The sequence below is a fragment of the Geotrypetes seraphini genome, chromosome 2, assembly GCF_902459505.1.
Source record: "Geotrypetes seraphini chromosome 2, aGeoSer1.1, whole genome shotgun sequence".
NCBI lineage: Eukaryota > Metazoa > Chordata > Amphibia > Gymnophiona > Dermophiidae > Geotrypetes > Geotrypetes seraphini.
In genome coordinates, this window is record NC_047085.1 from 515,939,904 (window position 1) to 515,963,886 (window position 23,983).

Sequence of the window (23,983 nt, forward strand, 5' to 3'; positions counted from 1 at the left end):
CCCCATACCTGTTCAGAATGTGGTAAAAGATACAGTCATCTTTCAACTTTAACAATACATAACAGGATTCATACTGGAGAGAAACCATATACCTGTTCAGAATGTGGGAAAAGCTTTAATCAGCAATGAGCTCTAAAAGCTCACGGGAGGATGCATACTGGAGAGAAACCATATACCTGTTCAGAATGTGGTAAAAGCTTTAGTCAGCAATCAGATTTAAGAAAACACGAGAGGATTCATACTGGAGAGAAACCATATACCTGTTCAGAATGTGATAAAAGCTTTAGTGTGCAGTCAACTTTAAAAAGGCACAAGATGATTCATACTAGAGAATGACACAGTGACAAAATTCATCACCGTTCCCGTCCCGCGGATAACCGCGGGAAACCATCTTCATGTTATTCTTTAAGGAGAGAGGAAAGAATCACAGTATAATTGGGCACAACCACTGACCTGCAAGCTTTGCTTTGAAGAATGCTGGTGTAGAAGGATCGAGGTTGAAATAGACACTAGAAAATGACATGGGATTATTTCCCGCAGTTATCCACGGGGACGGTGATGAATTTTGTCACCGTGTCATTCTCTAATTCATACCTGACATGTTCAGAATGTGGTAAAACCTATACTGAGCAATTAGAGTTAAGAAAATACGAGAGGATTCATACTGGAGTGAAACCCTATACCTCTTCAGAATGTTGTAAAGGTTTTACTCACCAATTTTAAGAAGCCATAAACGGATTCATACCAGAAAAAGACTGTATACCTGTTCAGAATGTGGGAAAACTTTACTTGGCAATCACATTTAATAATGCACAGGAGGATTCACACAGCAGAGAAATCTGTTCAAAATGTGGGGAAAGATTTAGTATGCAGTCAACTTTAAAAAGACATGAGAGGATTCATAGTGGATAAAAACATATACATTACATTACATTTGGGATTTCTATTCCGCCATTACCTTGCGGTTCAAGGCGGCTTACAAAAGATTTATAAATGGGGGTTACAAAGGGAGAACAATTGATTTACTAGAGTAGTAAAGAGTAGGTCTTTTGACAATTCTCGGATTGTTGAGATTAGAGGTGGTTTACAGAAGGTTTATGAAGGGGTTATAATGGAAGCAAAATTATCATAACTAGGGTAGTAAAGAGTAGATCCTTTGTCAGAGTTTGCGTTGTTAAGAGTACGTGAGGTTAGGGTTGTTTCAGGAATTTCTTGAAAAGTATTGTTTTTATTTCTTTTTGAATGACTTGTAGTCTGGGGTGGTCATCAGAAGGTTGGAGATCTGGTTGTCTAGCCTTGCGGCTTGAGTGGCTAGGAGGCCGTCGTGTAGTTTAGATTGTTTTACTTCTTTGATCGGGGGAGGTATGAATGGGGAATGCGTTTTTCTGTGTCTGGTTGTGGATGCTTGGATGAGGCAGTTGTTCAGATAGGATGGGCTGTCTCCGTTTAGTGTTTTAAATAACATGCAGTAGAATTTAAATTGAATTCTTTCTTGGATTGATAGCCAATGTGATTTGATGTAAGCTTCTGTGATATGGTCATGTTTTCTTAATGAGTAGATGAGTCTCAAAGCTGTATTTTGGATTGTTTGTAGTTGTTTGGTCATAGTAGCAGGGCATGGAAGGAAGAGGATGTTGCAGTAGTCCAGCATATCTAGGATTAGGGATTGTACTATAAGTTGGAATTGTGTTCTTTCAAAGAATTTCCGGACTAGTCTCAGGTTTCTCATGATTGCGAAGGATTTCTGTATTGTCTTATTTATTTGTGGTTGCATGGTACAGCATCTGTCTATAGTCATTCCTAGTAGTTTTATGGTGGTTTGGATGGGGTAGTTGATTGAGTTTAGTTCTAAGTTGGTTATGGTTTGGACTTTGTCATTTTCGAGGAGGATGAATTTGGTTTTGTCTGGGTTGAGTTTAAGTTTGTGATCTTTCATCCAGGTCGTAACTGTTTCTAGTGTTCTATGTAGTATATTTGTGGCCTTTGGCTGGTCATATGGTATGAGAATGGTAATGTCATCCGCATAACTATAGGAGGTTATGCCTAGATTGTCCAGATGTGTTCCGAGAGAGGCGGTGTATAGGTTAAAGAGGGTAGGGGATAGAGGGGATCCCTGTGGTACTCCTCAGGGGATTGACCAAGGTTCTGATTTTTCTTTGTTTGATTTTACACTATAGGTTCTGGATTTTAGGAAGCCTTCAAACCAAGAGTATACTTTGTCTGAGATACCTATTGCATCCAGGATTTGCAGAAGGATATTATGGTCAACTAGGTTGAATGCTGCAGACAGGTCCAGTTGTATGAGAAGCATTTTTTTCCCTGTGCTGAGGTGTTGTCTGATTGTGTCCATAAGGGAGCCTAGTAATGTCTCTGTGCTGAAGTTGGTTCTAAATCCAGATTGCATGGGATGGAGTAGGTTATGGTCATCCAGATAATTGGAGAGGAGTTTGGCTACTAGGCCTTCTGTGAGTTTGACGTATAGCGGTATTGAGGCTATAGGTCTGAAATTGGATGGTTGGTCTAGTGGTCCTTTTGGGTCTTTTTGGATTGGGGTGATGATGATTTCTCTGAGGCAAGTAGGGAAGATGCCGTCCGTGAGTGTGATTTGAATCCATTGTAGAAATAGAGTACGGAATTTTTCACTAGATGTAGTGAGGAGATATGAAGGGCAGTGGTTGAGGTCACAGGAGGCGTGGCTGTATTTCTTGTAGAGATTATTGAATTCAGACCATTGTATATTTGGGAATTGAGCCCATGTTCTGTCTGCCGCAGTTGAATCTTTTTCTGTGGGGGGAGTTGTGATTACATTTAGGTGGGATGGGGTATTATTGAGGGTGGCTCTGGCATTAGTGATTTTGTTCTTGAAGTGACCTGCCAGGAGGGTAGCTGAGGGGGGTGGGGTATTGTTAGTGGTTGTGTAGGGTTTAGTGTCTGTTAGATCTTTTAAGATTTGGAATAGTTTTTTGGAGTCTTGGGTTTCTGTGCCTATAAGATTTGTGTAATGTGTTTTTCTTTTGTCCTTTAGTAGAAGTTTGTATTGTTTGTTGATTTTTTTCCAAGCTATTTTTGTTTGATCTAGGTTTGGTTTTCTCCATTTTCTTTCTAATCTTCTACACTGTCTTTTGAGTTGGAGCAAGTCATAATATTAAAGATTGAACTAGGCCAGTTACTGGGCAGACTTGTACGGTCTGCGTCTATGTATGGCCGTTTGGAGGAGGATGGGCAGGGGAGGGCTTCAATGGCTGGGAGGGTGTAGATGGGCTGGAGTAAGTCTTAACAGAGAATTCGGCAGTTGGAACCCAAGCACAGTACCGGGTAAAGCTTTGGATTCTCGCCCAGAAATAGCTAAGAAGAAAAAAAAAAAAAAATTAAATTGAATCAGGTTGGGCAGACTGGATGGACCATTCGGGTCTTTATCTGCCGTCATCTACTATGTTACTATGTTACTATGTCAAACCATTGGTCTGATCTCCTGCTGGTTCTGGTTTTAATCTGTAGAGGGGCTAGTTCATCAAGAGTGTTGGTGGATAAATTCTTCCAGTGAGAGATGAAGTCATTTGGGTCGCAGACTTGGATTGTTTCATCTACTTTTGTCCAGAAAATGGTTGGCTCGATATGTTTGCGTGAGGTGTATGTTATTTTTTTGGATTGAGGTGTGGTTTTGGTCTTGATCCAGTTGATGTTGAAGTTGTAGGTGTAGTGGTCTGACCAGAGGGATGGGGACCAGGTTCCGTTTGGAATTTGAATTGCTGGGGTGGATGAGGCGGTTGTTCAGATAGGATGGGCTGTCTCCATTTAGTGTTTTAAATAACATGCAGTAGAATTTAAATTGAATTCTTTCTTGGATTGGTAGCCAATGTGATTTGATGTAAGCTTCTGTGATTTGGTCATGTTTTCTTAATGTTCAGAATGTGGAAAAAGCTTTAATCGGCAATCACATTTAATAATGCACAGGAGGATTCATACTGGAGAAAAACCATATACCTGCTCAGAATGTGGTAAAAATTTTACCAATAAAATTTAAGAAGCTATGAATGGATTCATAGCAGAAAGAGACTGTATAACTGTACAGAATATGGCAAAAGTTTTAATCACCAATCAAATTTAAGAAGCCATGAAAGGATTCATGCTGGAGAGGAACCATATACATGTCTAGAATGTGGGAAAAGCTTTACTCAGCAATCAGATTTAAATCTCCATGAGCGGATTCATACTGGAGAGAGACCTTATACAAGTCCAGAATGTGGTAAAAAAAATATAGGGTGCAGTCAACTTTAAAAAGACACATGATTCATACCTGAGACACTATATACCTGTTCAGAATGTGATAAAACCTATACTCAGCAATCAGAGTTAAGAAAACACGAGAGGATTCATACTAGAGAGAAACCTTATACCTGTATAGAATGTGGTAAAAGATTCAGTTATCTTTGAAATTTAAAAATGCACAAGAGGATTCATACTGGAGAGAAACCATATACCTGTTCAGAATGTGGGAAAATCTTTAGTTTGCAGTCAACTTTAAAAATGTACGAGAAGCTTCATACCGGAGAGAAACCATATACCTGTTTAGAATGTGGTAAAAGCTTCCATCAGCAATCAGATTTAACAAAACTTGAGAGAATTCATACCCGAGAGAAGCCATATACCTCAGTGTTCGCCCCAGAAATTTTTTGCAGCCAGGTGGCATGAAAAAGTGGTGGGGTGGGGCAGGACAGGGAAATTTGGTGGTGGGGAAAATTAATGTGTATTATTTTTATTAGTTAATTATTATTAATTATTTTCAATGCTCTATATGACTTCCTTTTTTTAAGTTTAATCTTTTTATTGAAGTATTATAAAAAGGCAGAAAACGATAACAAATACAGTTCATGAAAGTAAACCAGCATCAAAAAATTTACACATATCAGGGTATAAAATAGTTTCTGTCTGGATGTGAAAAGATGGTTCAAATAGACTGGAAGTACATGTGAATGGGTTTCCAAATATTATTACTGTTTGGAGTCTTTAGTCCATATTTCATTTTGTCTGCAGCATGTTGCTCAAATCTTTTGAAGAGGCATAGAAAATTCCACCAAAATGTGTCATTCAATAAAGATGCAGATTTCCAGTTGCAGAGAATTTGTTGTATAGCAATAGATATCATTATATCAATTAACTTCCTCTCACAAGTATTATAACAATATCAAAAGACAAATCTGCAGTACAGTTTGAAATGGAACAAATGAAAGACCATACTTGCATCCAAAAAGGTTGGATCAGAGCGTCTCTGGGGATTTTAGACAATGCCAGCATAGATAGCAATGTTACTTACCGTAACAGTTGTTATCCAGGGACCGCAGGCAGCTATTCTCACTAGTGGGTGACGTCATCCGACAGAGCCCCGATACGGACGTCTCACAAGCATGTCTTGCTTGAAGAAACTCAGAAGTTTCGAGATGCCCGCACCGCGCATGCGCCAGTGCCTTCCCGCCCGATGGTCCGGGCGTGTCTCCTCAGTTCAGGTAGCTAGCAGAGAAGCCAACCCAGGGGAGGTGGGTGGGACGTGAGAATAGCTGCCTGCTGTCCCTGGATAACAACTGTTACGGTAAGTAACATTGCTTTATCCCAGGACAAGCAGGCAGGTATTCTCACTAGTGGGTGACCTCCAAGCTAACCTCAATGGGATGGTGGGAGAGTTGGCAACTTAGGAGAATAAATTTTGTAACACTGTTTGGCCAAACTGTCCATCCCTTCTGGAGAAAGTATCCAGACAATAATGAGAGGTGAATGTATGAACCGAGGACCAAGTGGCAGCCTTACAAATCTCCTCAATCGGTGTCGATCTGAGGAAGGCTACAGAGGCTGTCATTGCTCTGACCCTATGGGCTGTGACCCTACAGGGAAGGGGTAATCCAGCCTGGGCGTAGCAGAAAGAGATACAAGCTGCCATCCAGTTGGAGATGGTGCGCTTCAATACAGGTCGTCCCAACTTGTTTGGATCAAAGGAGACGAAAAGTTGAGGAGCAGTTCTGTGTGGTTTGGTGCGATCCAAGTAGAAAGCCAAAGCACGTTTACAGTCCAGAGTGTGTAGAGCTGATTCTCCAGGATGAGAATGAGGCTTTGGAAAAAACACTGGAAGTACAATGGATTGGTTGAGATGAAATTCAGAGACCACTTTAGGCAGGAATTTTGGATGAGTGCGGAAGACCACCTTGTCATGATGGAATACTGTGAAAGGTGGGTCCGCCACCAAGGCCTGAAGCTCACTGACACTGCGAGCAGATGTGAGGGCCACCAGAAAAACCACTTTCCAAGTGAGAAACTTTAGTGGAGCCTTTCTCAGAGGCTCAAAAGGAGGTTTCATAAGCTGAGAAAGGACAACATTGAGATCCCAAACCACTGGAGGTGGTTTGAGAGGAGGATTGACATGAAAAAGTCCTTTCATAAATCTGGAAACCACAGGATGAGCAGAGAGAGGTTTCCCTTGCAGAGGCTGATGGAAAGCCGCAATAGCGCTCAGGTGGACTTGAATAGAGGTCGACTTGAGACCAGACTGAGACAAGTGTAGAAGATAGTCCAACACAGAGGATAGGGAGGCTCGCTGAGGCTCCTTAGAATTGGAAATACACCATGAAGAAAATCTAGTCCATTTTTGGGAGTAGCATTGACGAGTAGCAGGCTTCCTGGAAGCCTCCAAGACATCCCTCACCGCCTGGGAAAACTGGTGAGGAGTTACGTTGAGAGGAACCAAGCTGTCAGGTGGAGAGACTGCAGGTTGGGATGAAGTAGCGATCCCTGTTGCTGAGTAAGCAGCGAAGGAAACACCGGAAGGAGAAATGGCTCCCTGCTGCTGAGTTGAAATAGAAGGGAGAACCAACGTTGACGGGGCCACCGAGGAGCAATCAGAATCATGGTGGCGCGGTTGGACCTCAGCTTGACCAGAGTCTTTTGTATGAGAGGAAATGGAAGAAACACATACAGAAAGCGATTCCCCCAATCCAGCAGAAAAGCATCTGCCTCAAGGCGATGAGGATCCTGGAGCAAAATTGAGGCAGCTTGAAATTGTGGGGAGCCGCAAAGAGGTCTATCTGAGGCGTCCCCCACTGAGCAAAGATCTGATGAAGGGGTGTGGAATGGAGTGTCCATTCGTGAGGCTGGAGGAGACGACTTAAATTGTCCGCCAAGACATTGTCCTTCCCCTGAATGTAGACAGCTTTGAGGAAGGCGTTGTGGCGAACCGCCCAATCCCAGACTCTGAGAGCTTCCTGGCAGAGGGAGGTCGAGCCCGTGCCCCCCTGCTTGTTGACATAATACATGGCGACCTGATTGTCCATGCGAATGAGGATCACCATGTCGTGAAGGAGATGTTGGAAAGCTTGAAGAGCATTGAAGATGGCTCTGAGCTCCAGAAGATTGATTTGATGGAGTCTGTCCGCACTGGTCCAGAATCCCTGAGTGCGAAGACCATCCAGATGAGCTCCCCATGCGTAGGTCGAAGAATCGGTTGTGAGAACCTTCTGGTGGGGAGGAGTGTGAAACAGCAAACCTCTGGATAGATTCGAAGAGGTAATCCACCAAAGTAGAGACTGCCGAAGAGCAGGAGTGACTATGATGTGTCGAGTCAACGGGTCTGACACCTGAGTCCATTGAGAAGCCAGGGTCCACTGAGGAATCCTGAGATGAAGTCTGGCAAAAGGCGTCACATGAACTGTAGAGGCCATGTGACCCAGGAGCACCATCATGTATCTCGCTGAGATGGACTGGCGAGAAGACACCGACTGGCAGAGATAAAGAAGAGCTTCCATGCGTTGAGGAGGAAGGAACGCTCTGAATCGAATGGTGTCCAGGACCACCCCGATGAAGAGGAGAGACTGAGTAGGCTGTAGATGAGATTTGGGAAAGTTGATCTCGAAGCTCAAACTCTGCAGGAAGCAAATTGTTGTCAGGGTCGCCGAGATGATCCCTGGAGCCGAGGGGGCCTTGATGAGCCAGTCGTCGAGGTAGGGAAATACCTGAAGACCCCAGTTCCGGAGTGCAGCGGCCACTACTACCAGACACTTCGTGAAGACTCTGGGAGACGAGGACAGGCCGAATGGAAGCACTCGATACTGCAGATGCAGATGTTCCACCCGAAATCTGAGGAACTTGCGAGAGGCCGGATGAATGGGAATGTGAGTGTAGGCCTCCTTGAGATCTAGAGAGCATAACCAGTCGTTCTGCTCGAGGAGGGGATAGAGAGAAGCAAGGGTCAGCATGCGAAACCTCTCCTTGACCAAGAACTTGTTGAGGACCCTGAGGTCCAGAATGGGTCGCAAGTCGCCCGTCTTCTTCGGAACGAGGAAGTACCGGGAGTAAAACCCCCGGTTGTGTTGGTCCACAGGGACCGGCTCGACAGCACGAAGCCAGAGCAAAGCATGAGCTTCCTGAAGAAGAAGGGCGGTCTGTGTCAAGTTGGAAGGATACTCTCTTGGAGGGTGGTCCGGGGGGACCCGATGGAACTGAAGAGAGTACCCTTCCTTGATGATGGTAAGGACCCAGAGGTCGGTGGTGATAGCCGTCCATCGATGGAAAAAATGATGGAGGCGACCCCCAATGGGGAAAACAGGGGATGGCAGAACGAGGTTGATTATGCTCCCTAAGAGAGAGTCAAAAAGGCTGGGGAGCCTTGGGGACAGTAGACGGTTGAGGCTTCTGTTGAGCCTTCTGTGGAGGCTGTCTCTTCGACGGTTGTCTCGCAGCCGGAGCTTGCCTCGGAGTATAACGCCGCTGATAGATCAAGGGCGGTCTGGCAGGTCGAGACTGTTGAAGCTTAGGCTTGGGCCGAAGAATGGACTGAAAGGATTTTTCATGGTCAGACAGCTTCTTCGTCACAGTCTCGATGGACTCGTCAAATAAATCTGTTCCTGCACAGGGAACATTGGCAAGTCTGTCCTGGAGGTTCGGGTTCATGTCAATTGTCTGAAGCCACGCCAATCGACGCATAGCCACAGAACAGGCGGCAGCCCGTGCCGAAAGCTCAAAGGCATCGTAAGAGGATTGCATCAACTGGAGACGCAGCTGGGACAGCGAAGCAACTACCTCCTCGAATTCGAAGCGAGCCTGAGACTCAATGTAAGGTGTGAACTTCCGAAGCACAGGCAGGAAGAACTCCAAATAAGTTGCAAAATGAAAAGTATAATTGAGAACTCTGGAAGCCATCATCGAGTTCTGGTATATCCTCTTCCAAACTTATCCATGGTCCTGCCCTCGCGACCCGGAGGCACCGAGGCATACACCTGGGACGGATGAGACCGCTTGAGGGAGGATTCGACCAGCAGGGATTGGTGAGAGAGTTGAGAGCCCTCGAACCCCTTGTGATGAACTGTTCGGTACCGAGCATCCAACTTGCCAGGGACCGCAGGAATGGAGTATGGCGTCTCAAAACATCTCATGAACGTTTGGTCGAGAAGTTTGTGTAGAGGCAGGTGAAGAAACTCCGCAGGAGGATTAGGCAAGTGCATGGTGTCGAGGTATTCCTTGGAGTACTGAGAACCGGAGTCCAAGGTAATGTCCAGGTCATCCGCCATCTGTCTGAGGAAAGAGGAGAAAGACAATTGGTCTGCCAGCACAGGCCTACGAGAAGGACTGGATGAAGTCGAGGCTTCGGGATCCACAGAGACCTGGGATCGACAGGGCGAATAAGATACACACGGCTCCTCGAACTCCGGCCCCTGCGGAGGAGACATGTCCGACGAAGAATGCCCCATTCGCGGCAGCTTCTTCTGTGGTGACACTGTAGAGTGGTGCGAGGAGTGCCGTGAGGAATGTCTGGACCGATGCCCCTCTCGGTGTCTGGAGGGGGATCTAGAGTGACGATGCTTAGAATGGTCCCCAGACGCCTCTAACGAGTAGATGGGACTCGAGGCCGTAGAGCGCAGAGGCGGGAGATTCGACGCCTCCCGAGATGCAGTCCAGGCTTGGTAAGGAGTGCGGAAGAACTCTTCCTGTGATTTGCGATGCCCAGGGCTTCGATTACCCGAAGAGGGATTCCACACCTCTTCGTCCGGAGGCGTGATGGGCTCTAAAGGGGGCATGTCACTAAAGGCAAGGGACCGGCCGCCATTCGCCACTCCTCCTCGCCAAGCAGCGAGACCGACCGGCGAGGAGGAGGAGGAGGGGGCGGTCCGCCCCCCGGAATCGGAACCGGGAGGTCACCCTGGATCGTGGCAATCAACTTGGGTCCCATGGTTGTCATGAGCTCGACAAACTGAGCCTCCAAAAGGGACCGTAACAAAGCCGATAAGGAGGGATCCGCACCAAAAGGGGGCCCTCCTGCACGGTCTTCGCACTCCTTCGTGGTCGAGTGCTTTTGCTTGGAAGCCTTCGGCACTTTGAGAACCACGGGTGGAATGGGAGGAGGCGGTACCTGATTCGAGGAGACGGAGGAAGGCACCTGCGCCGAAGTCGGGGGTCGAAACCGGGACAAACAAAGCCGGCTTCAGGAGACCCGGTGTAGCAGGAGTGGCAGAGGGCTTCGTAGCTGCAGGCGAAGCACCAGCCGAAGTCGAAGCTGAAGGTTCCTTCGCAGCTTCCATCTTGAACATTGACTCCCACAAAAAACAGCGATGCTTAAACGCACGCGCTGTGAGAGTGGAACAAGGCCGGCACGATTTCGGGAAATGTTCCGGACCAAGACACTGCAGGCAGCGTCGATGCGGGTCCGTCAGCGAAATCGCGCGCTGGCACTTGCTACACTTTTTAAAACTGGTAATTGGCCGGGACATAGGCCGAAAAAGCTCCGCCGCAACGCGGCCAACCCGGTCGAATCGCCGGAAGAAATTTTTTTTTTTTTTTTTTTTGAAAAAAGAAATAAAACACACGATAAAGAGTAAAATAAACTCAAAACCGCGGCTATAGAAGGCAAAAGAACGGGAAATCAGTCAGCGCAGAATCGAAGTAAAACTTCTCAGCTCTGCGGAAAGAAAAGAACTGAGGAGACACGCCCGGACCATCGGGCGGGAAGGCACTGGCGCATGCGCGGTGCGGGCATCTCGAAACTTCTGAGTTTCTTCAAGCAAAATATACTTGTGAGACGTCCGTATCGGGGCTCTGTCGGATGACATCACCCACTAGTGAGAATACCGGCCTGCTTGTCCTGGGATAACAAGTTGTCCGCTAAGGCATTATTTTCTCAACAGGAGAAAATAAAGTTCCAGTCACAGCCAGAATCCAGGAGCTATTCGAATAGCAACCATCACCTGCTGGGAGATAGAGCATACTGGAGATACAGGAGGAGTGACAGCCAATAGGACCACCTGTTAATCAGTTTCTCTATCTCCGCCTGCTGGTATATGTATGCTATCCCATTGGTCTCTGGATTCATCTGCTGCTGTTGCTAAGGAAGAGGTTTTAACTCCGGAAGCTAAGTGAGAAATTATGTATTAGTCCAATAAAATGATGGGCACTAAATTTTCTTCCTGCCATGCCCCATGCCTCCTACCCATATGCAAAATATAAATGGGTGGGCTTCCCAAAGCCCTGCCAGCTGAAGATCTCTTCATCTAGGAAGGAAGAGGGGATTTGTTCAGAGATGTTTGGAGGTTGCATAGAAGAAAAACTGTACAGTAGTTTTGGTATGGTAATCTTTGTTTGTTTTGAATTTTAAAATAAGACATAAAGTGGAAATAAAGAAGTAAATAAAATGGGTAAATACATGAGGGCGGGGTGGGGGATGGGTGGGGCAGGGGGGCTCAGTGTACTTGTGTGCCTAGAGGCCCTCGATGAATTAATCCTGCCCTGATTGCCCCCCCCCATTACTAGCCACTGAGTGGAAGACAAATGGGAACTTCAGCTAGACCTGGGGGGGGCTGAGTGGAAGGAGCTGGAGCTAGACGGAATGGAAAGAGGTGCTGGGCCCAAATGGCTGTGGCTGGAAAGAACAGAGGGATTGGACCTGCAGGATGCTAGACTGTTGGGGGGGGGGGGAGCTGAAGCTGGAGGGAAGGGAGAGAGGTGATGGACTAATGTGGGGGCTGAGTAGAGCTGGGGGATAGGGAGAGAGATGTTGTGACCCTGGGCAAATCACTTAATCCTCCAGTGCCCACCACTTTGAATGTCTGCTTAAGTGACAGAAAGGCAGTTTACAAGTTCCCTTTCCCTTATCCTTGTTCTGTATTATGTGTGATTTATAAAATAGCAATTGTACAGAATAGTTTCTTTTTATAAATAAGTTCAGTATAAAATCATAACTATTCGAGGCTTGTGTGGACGGGATCAGACAGTTTGCAGGGACAGGGACTGAGCTCTCAGGGACAGGGACACATTTCCCCCCACATCATTCTCGAACTCTAACAACCTCCCAGTCTTGGTTCTCCCTGTGCAGGATCCCTTGTTGGCAGCTGCCGCAGTGTTTGTTGGGAGGAATCTCCTCCCTCAGGATTAGAAAGGAATTGGGGAGGAGCTGAGAAGGCTGGTGATATCACAAGGGAGGGGTGGAGCTTTACAACGAAGGCTCTGCCCCTTGTAGTGCTGAATTGGTCAGAATGGTTCCTGGGGCGGGAAGAGGAGTGGAAGGGTCTGCCCCCTAGCACAGAGAAGACAGAAAGGAGGAGGAGTTTCAGCTCCATCTGGTGCTCATTACTTAGAATTTCTCTGGGAGCGGGAAAAAGTGATGGGCTAAAGTTTCCATTCAACAAAGGGTCTTTGTGGTCAGGAGGAAAGAGTCGTCCATCTTCTGCTGGAGCCTCAAGTGCCCAGTTTCTTCTCACTCCAAGAACCAACCTGGTCTAGAAGAAGAGCTCCAAATGTCCAAATGGCTGCAGGAGCTTCTGCTCAGGTAGGTCTCCCCCTCCCCCACTTTTCCTGGCAGGGATGGGGGAGGGGACTTGGAATGCCACCACCACACTCCAAGGGGGCAATGGAGGGTTAAGGAGCAGCCCTGGGCTTCCATTCAGCCTCTCCTCACCTCATGGTCCAACACTCATTCATTCAAATGTGATTCTGTCCCTTATTCATCTTCTAAGTGAGTTACAGATAAAATATAATGGGAATAAAACCACCAGTAACAACGTATCTAATGTAGAACATATGGGACTAAAGTAAAGGAAGATGGGGAGGAAATACAATTAATATAGGAGAGAAGAAAGGCTGCATTTTGTTTCTTTTGAAAGGATGACTGGTGGGAACTAGAGGAAGATTGAAATGGCTCTTAAGAAGGCCTTTGAAGCCATCTAGATTATTTTCTTCTCTCACTGAAGCTGGAAGGATATTCCAAATCTCAGAGGCAGTTCGTTTCAATCCTTCCGCAAATCTCTAAAAACTTTTCGCCAAACATTTTGAAAACTAATCTCTTCGAAACTTTGCTATTACCTTCTCTAGTTTTTATTTAATCATTGTAAATTTTTCTTTGTCCTGTCTAACTACTGTAAACCGAGTCGAGCTTTCTTAGATTGATGACCTGGTATATAAAGTTAAGCTTTAGTTTAACTGCTGAAAAGTTATCTTGTCGCTTGGTGCCAATTATTTGCAGAGAGACAACGGTAAGTAATGTGCAATCTGAAGATCTAAGGAGATGGGACATTTTTCAATCAATTGAGGAGATTAAGTTTGCATCGTTTTAAAAGTTATTCATGAAATTTTATCTGAAATCCCCTATTGCTAGTGTATGGCGGTTTTATTTGCGGTGGCTGGTAGCAGCGGCTATCTGCTGACACAGACAGTAGGTAGGTAGCAATTGTGGGGGCCGGTAAGGGGGGGCCAGGCATCGGCTTCTGGTGCTGGAGGGAAGGAGTCATGCAGGCAGGCTGGCTTTAGTACGGCAGAGTGGGAGGAGGTAGGCTGGATAGCTTCAGGGGAAGGGGGTGGGACAAAGGCTGGAAGGCAGTGAGGGGGGACATAAGAAGGAACACTGGGGGCACTAAGGACATGGGAAGGGACACTAAGGACATGGGAAGGAGGCACTGGGGATACTAAGGACATGGGAAGGAGGCACTGGGGGCAGTAAGGATATGGGAAGGGGCACTAAGAACATGGGAAGGAGGCACTGGGGGCACTAAGGACATGGGAAGGAGGCACTGGGGCACTAAGGACATGTGAAGAAGGCACTGGGGCAGTAAGGACATGAGAAGGAGGCACTAGGGGCAGTAAGGACATGGGAAGGAGGCACTGGGGGCACTAAGGACATGGGAAGGAGGCACTAAGGACATAGGAAGGAAGCACGGGGTACTAAGAACATGGGAAGGAGGCACTGGGGACACTAAGGACATGGGAAGGAGGCACTGTGGGCAATAAGGATATGGAAAGGGGTACTAAGGACATAGGAAGGAGGCACGGGCACTAAGGACATGGGAAGGAGGCACTGGGGGCACTAAGGATGTGAAGGAGGCTCTGGGGGCAATAAGGACGTGAAGGAGGCACTGGGGGTACTAAGGACATGGGAAGGGGCACTAAGGACATAGAAAGAAAGCACTGGGGCACTAAGGACATGCGAAGGAGGCACTGGGGGCACTAAGGACATGGGAAGAAGGTACCAAGGACATGGGAAGGAGGCACTGGGGCACTAAGGACATGTGAAGAAGGCACTAGGGGCAGTAAGGACATGGGAAGGAGGCACTAGGGGCAGTAAGGACATGGGAAGGGGCAGTAAGGACATGGGAAGGAGGCACTGGGGGCACTAAGGACATGGGAAGGAGGCACTAAGGACATAGGAAGGAAGCACAGGGTACTAAGGACATGGGAAGGAGGCACTGGGGACACTAAAGACATGGAAAGAAGGCACTGGGGGCACTAAGGACATGGGAAGGAGGTACTGGGGGCACTAAGGACATGGGAAGGAGGAACTGGGGTTACTAAAGACATGGGAAGGAGGCACTGTGGGCAATAAGGATATGGAAAGGGGTACTAAGGACATAGGAAGGAGGCACGGGCACTAAGGACATGGGAAGGAGGCATTGGGGGCACTAAGGACGTGAAGGAGGCTCTGGGGGCACTAAGGACGTGAAGGAGGCACGGGATACTAAGGACGTGAAGGAGTCACTGGGGGTACTAAGGACATAGAAAGAAAGCACTGGGGCACTAAGGACATGCGAAGGAGGCACTGGGGGCACTGACAGGCGAAGGAGGCACTGGGGGCACTAAGGACATGGGAAGGAGGCATTGGGGGCACTAAGGACATGGGAAGGAGTCACTGGGAGCACTAAGGACATAGGAAGGGGCACTAAGGACATGGGAAGTAGGCACTGGGGGCACTAAGGATATGGGAAGGAAGCACGGGGTACTAAGGACATGGGAAGGAGGCACTGGGGGCACTAAGGACATAGGAAGGGGCACTAAGGACATGGGAAGTAGGCACTGGGGGCACTAAGGATATGGGAAGGAAGCACGGGGTACTAAGGACATGGGAAGGAGGCACTGGGAGCACTAAGGACATGGGAAGTAGGCACTGGGGGCACTAAGGATATGGGAAGGAAGCACGGGGTACTAAGGACATGGGAAGGAGGCACTGGGGGCAATAAAGACATGGGAAGGGGCACTAAGGACATGGGAAGGAGGCACTGTGGACACTAAGGACATGGGAAGGAGGAACTGGGGTTACTAAAGACATGGGAAGGAGGCACTGTGGGCAATAAGGATATGGAAAGGGGTACTAAGGACATAGGAAGGAGGCACGGGCACTAAGGACATGGGAAGGAGGCACTGGGGGCACTAAGGACGTGAAGGAGGCTCTGGGGGCACTAAGGACGTGAAGGAGGCACGGGATACTAAGGACGTGAAGGAGTCACTGGGGGTACTAAGGACATAGAAAGAAAGCACTGGGGCACTAAGGACATGCGAAGGAGGCACTGGGGGCACTGACAGGCGAAGGAGGCACTGGGGGCACTAAGGACATGGGAAGGAGGCATTGGGGGCACTAAGGACATGGGAAGGAGTCACTGGGAGCACTAAGGACATAGGAAGGGGCACTAAGGACATGGGAAGTAGGCACTGGGGGCACTAAGGATATGGGAAGGAAGCACGGGGTACTAAGGACATGGGAAGGAGGCACTGGGGGCACTAAGGACATAGGAAGGGGCACTAAGGACATGGGAAGTAGGCACTGGGGGCACTAAGGATATGGGAAGGAAGCACGGGGTACTAAGGACATGGGAAGGAGGCACTGGGGGCACTAAGGACATGGGAAGTAGGCACTGGGGGCACTAAGGATATGGGAAGGAAGCACGGGGTACTAAGGACATGGGAAGGAGGCACTGGGGGCACTAAGGACATAGGAAGGGGCACTAAGGACATGGGAAGTAGGCACTGGGGGCACTAAGGATATGGGAAGGAAGCACGGGGTACTAAGGACATGGGAAGGAGGCACTGGGGGCACTAAGGACATGTGAAGGAGGCACTAAAGACATAGGAAGGAAGGAGTGAGGGAATAGAAAGGGACAGTTGTTGGGCCTCAGTGTAGAAATTAAAATGAAATACAGCGGCTAAGGAGACAGAAAGAAAGACAGACAGACTCATCTATTCTAGCACCCGTTAATGTAATTGGCTTAAAGACTAGTTTGTATAATAATGGCTGATGGTGATGCTGAAGGCGCTGAGTGTGTTCCTGGTTTGTGTTTCAGATGCAGGTGAAGTTTGAGAACGTGGCTGTCTCTTTCTCCCAGGAGGAGTGGGAAAATTTAGATGAAGGGAAGAAGGAGCTTTACAGGGAGGTGATGAAGGAGAATTATGAGACTCTGGTCTCCCTAGGTAAGAACTGATTTATCTGCATCTAAAATATTCAATTAATATGAGACTTTTTTTTGCACATCTTTTGCTCCAGAAACTTCCAAGTGTGATCGGGATCTCTCTGTACTAACCTCTATCTTAAACTGACAGCCTGAGAGCTCATAAGACTATCTTGTGTGTCTTACAAGTTTTCTCCCTTTGAAATCAGAGACAGATTATTCTCTGTTTCCTGAAGAAGAGCTAAAATGCAGGCAAGGATTAGCCCAAATGGTCAGAACTTGGCTGCAGAAGATGATATTGTACCTGGAAGCAGTCCGAGACTAAGGAAAAGTAAGGTGTTGTGGTCATCGATCTCTGCTCAGGTTATAGCATTGTCTGACACTGTGGACTGCTCCAAAAGATGCAGAATTGTCTCTGAGGTTCAGGGAAAGTTTATTGTGGAAATCACAATATTGCAGGAGATTTAAAGAAGGCAACTTCTGGTAGGCAAACAGTTAACGGCTAAAAGCATATTTCTTAGAAAGAGAATAAATTTCTACCACTATGTCACTCAGACTGGTATCCCAAGAAGAAAGGGACTTCCTTATTATATAATCATCCTACCCAGAATGAAATATGGCATAGAACAAATTGGGTCTAATATGGATGTTTCCAAAAGACTTGGCTAACTTGAACATGTCTATCTTCAATATTAGCTGTTCCCATATAGAGCAAAATAAGCTACTATCTTTTTCTAAACAGTAGATTTACTTTCGGTAAGAGATAGGCGTATCATCATTGTGGGTGATCAGATCCTAGGACCTCTTATCATTTCCATATTATTTCAGGTCCACTTTCTGACTCCAAATTTTAATCACCTACACCTGTTCCATCCCATCTACCTCACCTATTTTGTGTGAAAATATACTACAGAACTACATCTGCAGTTGTGTACTTTATTATATGTGAGATATGTTTGCTTTATAATATTTGTGGAAAGGGTGAATGGTCTTGTCTCCGCAGTGAGGCATTAAGGATTGCGCGGTCCCCGCAGCCACCGCCCGCCCATAGCATTTTGCCAGCTCCCTCCTTCCACCTCACCTTAAATTCGGAGTTTGCCGGCTTCCTTTTTCCTTTTTAAACGCGTACGGCTCGGGAAAAAGGAAGCCGGCAAACTCAGAATATAAGGTGAGGTGGAGGGAGGGAGCTGGATAAACACTGCGATCGGGTAGGTGGGGGCTGCTAGACCGTGCAATTGCGTTTGTTCCCGGCTCATGCTAGGAAGGAGGGAGTGAAAGGAAAAAAAAATTCTGGGCCAAGGGGATGAAGAGGGAAAGAAAGAAACCCACAGCAGGAAAGAAAGGGGAAGACAGGCAGGTGAGCCAGATGCTGGAAGCAAGGGGGGGGGGAGAAAGAGGGAAAGAAGCTAGATGGGGTTGAAAAGAAGAGACACACTGGTATGGAAGAGGAAGATAGAGAAAATTTGGCAGAGGAAGGTAACAGAAAGAGGGGAAATTATGTGCATGGGGCAAAGGGACATACATAAAGGGGACATGCCATGGGGATGGTATATGGACACAGGGGGGGACAATGGCAGATATATAGGAGAGATATCAGAAATGGGGAAAATAGGAACACAGAAGCGAGATGGTTTGTGGGAATGGGACAGGGACAGAGCTTGCAGGGCTTGCACAAATTGCATTGTAACGTGCCACAAAAATAAGAGGGAGGGAGGTAGATATAGATAGGCCACGTGAGAGGAGCTGAAGGGTGGTAGAAAGGAACAGATGGTAAAGGAGGGAGGGAAGGGTGGTGGTGGAAAGGAATAGAACAGACATTGAGGGTAGAGAGGAACAGACCCTGAAGGGAAATGTGGAAGACAGAGTGGGGAGAAGACAGATGCCAGACTATGGGGGAGCGGAGGGAAGAAGATGGGTGCTAGACCAATTGGGAGAGGGTGAAGGGAGAGGCACAGTAACAGCAAATGGAAGACGCAGAGAGAAGACACACAGTGGATGGAAGGAATTGAATGAGAAGATGTGGAAAGCAGAAACCAGACAACAAAGGTAGAAAAAAAAAAATTATATATATTTTTTTTTTTTGCTTTAGGATAAAGTAGTACAGGGGTGCCCAATGCGTCGACCGCAGTCGATCGCAGAGCGGGTTCCCTTCTTCCCTTCTCTTTTTTCCCCTCCTGACTGGCCTGCTCCTGAATTCTGCTGCTGCCTCCGCTGCTCAACATTAAAAAAAACAACAAAAAAACAGCTTGGAGAACTTATGCTCCGGGGGCTAACGTGTGCTTGTACCGGCTTCCCTTTGAAACCGGAAGTTATGTCCGGAGGGGGGAAGGGGAGAGAAGGGAAGCCGGCATGCACATGTTAGAGCCCTGTTCGCAGGCTAAAGCGGGAGACAGGTTAGTGAAGCTTGCGATTTGCTCTTCTTGCTGCCAGGTCCTGCCTACTTTCTGTTTCCTCAAAGGCAGGACCCGGCAGCATTTTTCCCAATAGGTCGATCTTGGGCCGATCAGCCTTCCTCTCTCCGAAGTCAATTCTGCCGTCGGAGAGGAAGTTCTGGCCAGCGGAACTTCCTCTCCGACGGCAGAATTGACGTCTGGGAGAGGAATGCTGGTGGGCCCGAAGCAGGGAGAGTTTGGCTGGCGGCCTGTTATCCGATGGCAGTGACAGTGGCTTGGGGGAGGGCAGGGAGGGACAAAGAGGGCAGGCAGGGAGACAGAAGGAAAGAAGAGAAACAGAAAAAAAGAAAGGGGGCATGAAGAGAGAAAGAAAGAGAGGGCAGAGAGAGAGGAAGAAAACGTTGGGGGGGGAATGAGGAGAGGAAGCATACAGGCTAAAAGAAGGGAAGAAAGATTGGATGCACAGTCAGAAGAAGAAAGTGCAACCAGTGAAATCACCAGACAAGGTAGGGAAAATGATTTTATTTTAAATTTAGTGATCAAAATATGTCTGAATTTATATCTGCTGTCTATATTTTACAATATGGTTCCCTTTTACTAAACCGCAATAGTGGTTTTTAGCGCAGGGAGCATATGAGTGTCTCAGCGCAGCTCCCTGTGCTAAAAAATGCTATTGTGGTTTAGTAAAAAGGGAGGGGGTGGGTATTTGTCTATTTTTGTATGGTTGTTACTGAGGTGACAGTGCATAGAGTCATCTGCTTTGACCTCTTTGAAAAAACCCCGGAATAGGAATGATAATTAACAATTCTATGCGTACAGTGTGCGTTGTGGTTTTTTTAAATTTTATTGTTGGTAGATCATTTTGACTTGGTCATTTTAAAAGTAGCTCGCAAGCCCAAAAAGTGTGGGTACCCCTGAAGTAGTATATTAGTTGTGTTGATAAAAATTTATAAACAAAGCCCTGCCAGCTGAACATCTTTCTCTAGTTCAGCAGCAGGAACTTTGATTTATAAGAAAGGAATAAGCTAAATATTACAGTACTAAGGCTTATATGGATGCTGCGGGGACAGTGATGGGGCGGTGAATGGGATGGCAGTGGCGGTGATGGGGCGGTGAAAGGGATGGCGGCGACGGTGATGGGGCGGTGAAGGGAATGGCGATGACGGGGCAGTGCAGAGGATGGTGGGCTGGGGACAGGGCGGTGACGGGGACAGATTTTTTCCCTGTGTCAATCTCTATAACATATTCAGTGTTCTCCCCAGAAATTTTTTCCAGCCGGGTGGCATGAAAAAGTAACCGGGCGGGGCGGGGAAATTTGGTAGTGGAGAAAATTAAATGTATACTCCCTCCTCCCCATCAGTGGACCTACTAGCAAACTTTTTCAATGAAAAGGTCACCGCCTTGAGAAGCTCCTTCCCTCCCGTAGTCTCCTACAATCCTCTGGTGCCCGCCTCCCCCGATCCTACTACAAAGGTCCCCACCCCCGTCCCAGTCAACAGATCCTGGACTACCTTTGAGCAAGTATCCGATTCGCAGGTCCTCAAACTCTGCCTGAAACTGAAATCCTGTAACTGCACCTTGGATCCATTCCCATCCTATCTATTTGAGAAAATACCCACACAGGCCATCTCTTCTCTCACCATACTCATAAATTCTGCCCTATCATCGGGCCTCTTCTCCCCTGAAATGGGACGCATTGCACTGACCCCTCTACTGAAGAAAGCTGACCTAGACCCCTCCTCCCCATCCAATTATCGCCCAATAGCAAACATTCCGCTCCTAACCAAATTGCTAGAGTCCATCGTCTCCTCCCAACTCTCAGCCTACCTGGAAAGATTCTCTGTCCTCCTACCCTATCAATACGGCTTCAGACCCAACTTCAGTACCGAAACCCTCCTGGCCTCCCTAATCTCGAAGATCCAACAATTTCACTCTCACAAAAAATTTGCCGTTCTCCTTCAATTCGACCTCTCTGCTGCCTTTGACGTTGTCCACCATGATATTCTAATCTTCCTACTCTCCGAGATAGGCATTAGTTCTACAGTCCTTGACTGGTTCTCGAACTTCTTACGTTCTCGCTCTTACACCGTCACCAAACATGGTTCCTCTTCCTCCCCATGGAAACCGACTTGTGGAGTCCCACAAGGCTCCCCCCTTTCTCCCATCCTCTTCAACATTTATATGTCCTCCCTGAATCTTCTCCACCTATCCCCCTTAGAAACACTCTACACTTACGCCGACGATATCCTGGTCCTCATCGAGACCGACGCGAACCTCACCAATCTCGCAGCTAACATTTCTTCTTGCATAACCAAACTTCAATCCTGGGCTCACACTGTACAAATGAAATTGAACGAGTCCAAAACTAAACTACTTTGGCTCGGCCCTAAACTTGATCAATTACCCACTTCCATCCCACTGCCCACAGGCTCCTCTCTACAGCTGGAATTCTCTAGCAAAGTTCTGGGCATCACCATAGATTCATCATTATCCTTCAACGACCACCTCAACTCCCTGATGAAAAAATGCTTTTGCAGCCTTCACATGCTGAGGAAAGTGAGATCCTGCTTCCACCAAGAACACTTTGCCGTCCTCGTACAATCCATTATCCTCTCCAGATTGGATTATTGCAATTCCATTTACCTAAGCTTAACAAAGAAAAGCCTCCACAGACTCCAACTAATCCAGAACACCGCGGCCAAACTTATCTTCTCAAAAAGTAAATTTGACCATGTCACACCGCTCCTATCCAAACTCCACTGGCTTCCCGTTATTTCCAGGGTCTACTTTAAATGTGCCTGCCTAACCTTCAAGATCCTCCACGGTATCCTTCCTCCTTTTATCCCTCTATCCTGGAATTCCTCAAATCCAACCTCCACTAGATCCACTCAAAAATTAAAACTATCCTACCCCTCCTTAAAAGGCATCTCCCTTGTTGGTAAACTTGGCTCTTCCCTCCCTTTCAGAATCACTCAGCTCTGGAACAGTCTCCCTTCCCCTCTCCGCAATTTGAGCCCCCTTCTACCATTCCGTAAGCATCTGAAGACCTGGCTCTTCTCCAGAACGTAACCCCATCCCGCTCCTGGCACTCTCACACCAACCTCTCTTCTCTCATACTTATATAATTCCACTGGAGTTCCGTTCCTTCCCTAACCATGTAAACCGTGTCGAGCTCCATCTGCGGAGATGATGCGGTATATAAACCCAAGATTTAGATTAGATTAGATTAGATTTTATTAGTTAATTATTATTATTTTCCAATGCTTGATATGACTTTCTTTTTTAAGGTTTGATACTTGTGCCAGAATATTTTTACTAAATCTAAGAAGTATCCAATTCTAGAAGTGAATAATTAGATATTCACCCTCTTTCAAATGGTATAGAGGTTTAAAAAAGGGAAATGCGTTAATGAAGTCATTAGGTTCAAGCTAACCATTTATTTCTGCATGAATTTAAACAACTAAAAAAGATAAATATAGCTCATCCAGTCATATAAGAAATGGCTGTACAACACCTCTAATAATGTTTTGATCACTTGGTTCCTTCCTGAAGTCTCACTGAGGATATGAAATAGATGCTATCCCCACTTCCAGACCTCTTCCACATAATTTATGGAGAGGTGTTACTAAGCCTTGAAGGGCACCTGTGTGATTGATCTTTATCTGCTTCTTTTTTATTTTGCTATAGTGCAAAGTAAGAGCTAGGGCAAAACAGTATAGGTAAAGATGCAGGTAATAATTAGCAACGTATTAAAAATATTTTATTTTTATTTGCTTATAATGTCATTTGAAAGATGCTTGATGATAATACAACTTTAATTTAATTCTTTATAATGTGTGTGTCTGTATGTTGGGGAGACAACATCTACGTCAACAGTAAAGTTAGAATAGGGTCATTAAATCCAGTGGCATATCTAGTATATATGACAGCCAGTGCTAATCATTTTTTAACAACCCCCTCCTCTATATAAAAAAAGATATTTTTAGTAATAATCCATGAGTCATACAACAAGGGTGCACCTAGGAAAAGGCAGCATCTTAAACACTGCAGTGAGCACTAGAACACCAACACATGCATTGTAAAACTAAACAAGCCAGATCCTACACAGTCAATTGATCCTGTAGTCGATGCTAACAGAAAGCCATGTCCTTTTCATACACACAGAACACAGATACACCCTCGCCCAATATGGAATAATCACAAACTAAAAATAGAAATATGTAGAAACCAGACTCTTCATACAATGCAACACCACAGAAACAGTGACACGTGTACCCTAATACTGTGCAAAATATAAAGATAGTAGATGTACATTTGAAAAAAAACTTCTACATAACAGTCACCACTTTACAAATTAACAAATAGAAATAAAACAAATAATGAAAAATATGAAAATACCATTTTATTGGACTAATCCATTTTTCAATTAGCTTTCAGAGGCCAAATCTTTCTTCAAGACAGTACAGTATACAGCTGTTATGGTATCCTGTCCTGATCTGAGGAAAGGGGTTTAGTCCCCCCCCAAAATTGCCTTATTTCCATTTCCTATTGATAAATTTTAATCAATACAGTTAAGCTTCCTTCCATCGCTGACCTATCTTCCATAAGTCAGCAAAGGAGGGAAGCTTACAACTCGCTGCTCTTGCTTGCTTCAGGCCTTTCTCGTTGCCGGGTCCTGCCTTTACGGAAACAGAAAGTAGGCAGGACCCGGCAGCGAGGAAAGCCCGAAGCAAGCAAGAGCAAGTTGTAAGCTGACCTGTCCCCAGAACCCATGCTCCGGGGCGTGTGCATGCTGACTTCCCTTCTCTTCCCCCCTCGGGACGTGACTTCCAGTTTCGGAGGGAAGCGGCATGCACGTTAGAGCCCCGGAGCATGGGTTCAAGTCGCTTGCTGGCGTTAAAAACTAAAAAAAAA

General features: G+C 46.6%; 2 protein-coding genes across 3 annotated transcripts in view; both read left to right on the forward strand.

The window, feature by feature from the left end:
- The first annotated feature begins 2,555 nt into the window (after positions 1–2,555).
- Positions 2,556–4,692, forward strand: LOC117355008 (zinc finger protein 679-like). Its single transcript, XM_033932958.1, has 3 exons — positions 2,556–2,572; positions 4,026–4,246; positions 4,490–4,692. The coding sequence occupies exons 1-3, from the start codon at positions 2,556–2,558 to the stop codon at positions 4,690–4,692; spliced, it is 441 nt and encodes a 146-aa protein (XP_033788849.1).
- An 11,747-nt stretch (positions 4,693–16,439) lies between these two features.
- Positions 16,440–23,983, forward strand: part of LOC117354635 (zinc finger protein 850-like) — a 35,925-nt gene continuing 28,381 nt past the window's right edge. For both annotated transcript variants that reach the window (XM_033932456.1, XM_033932457.1), the window contains exon 1: positions 16,440–16,698. In XM_033932456.1, the coding sequence (XP_033788347.1) occupies positions 16,572–16,698 (127 nt within the window). In that variant the 5' untranslated portion in view covers positions 16,440–16,571. The remainder of the gene's footprint in view (positions 16,699–23,983) is intronic.

Bases quoted from the DNA above. Each gene is read 5' to 3' on its own strand.
- LOC117355008 (XM_033932958.1), top strand. The intron at 4,247-4,489 runs GTAAAAAAAATA...ATACCTGTTCAG, and splicing joins TTATACAAGTCCAGAATGTG to AATGTGGGAAAATCTTTAGT.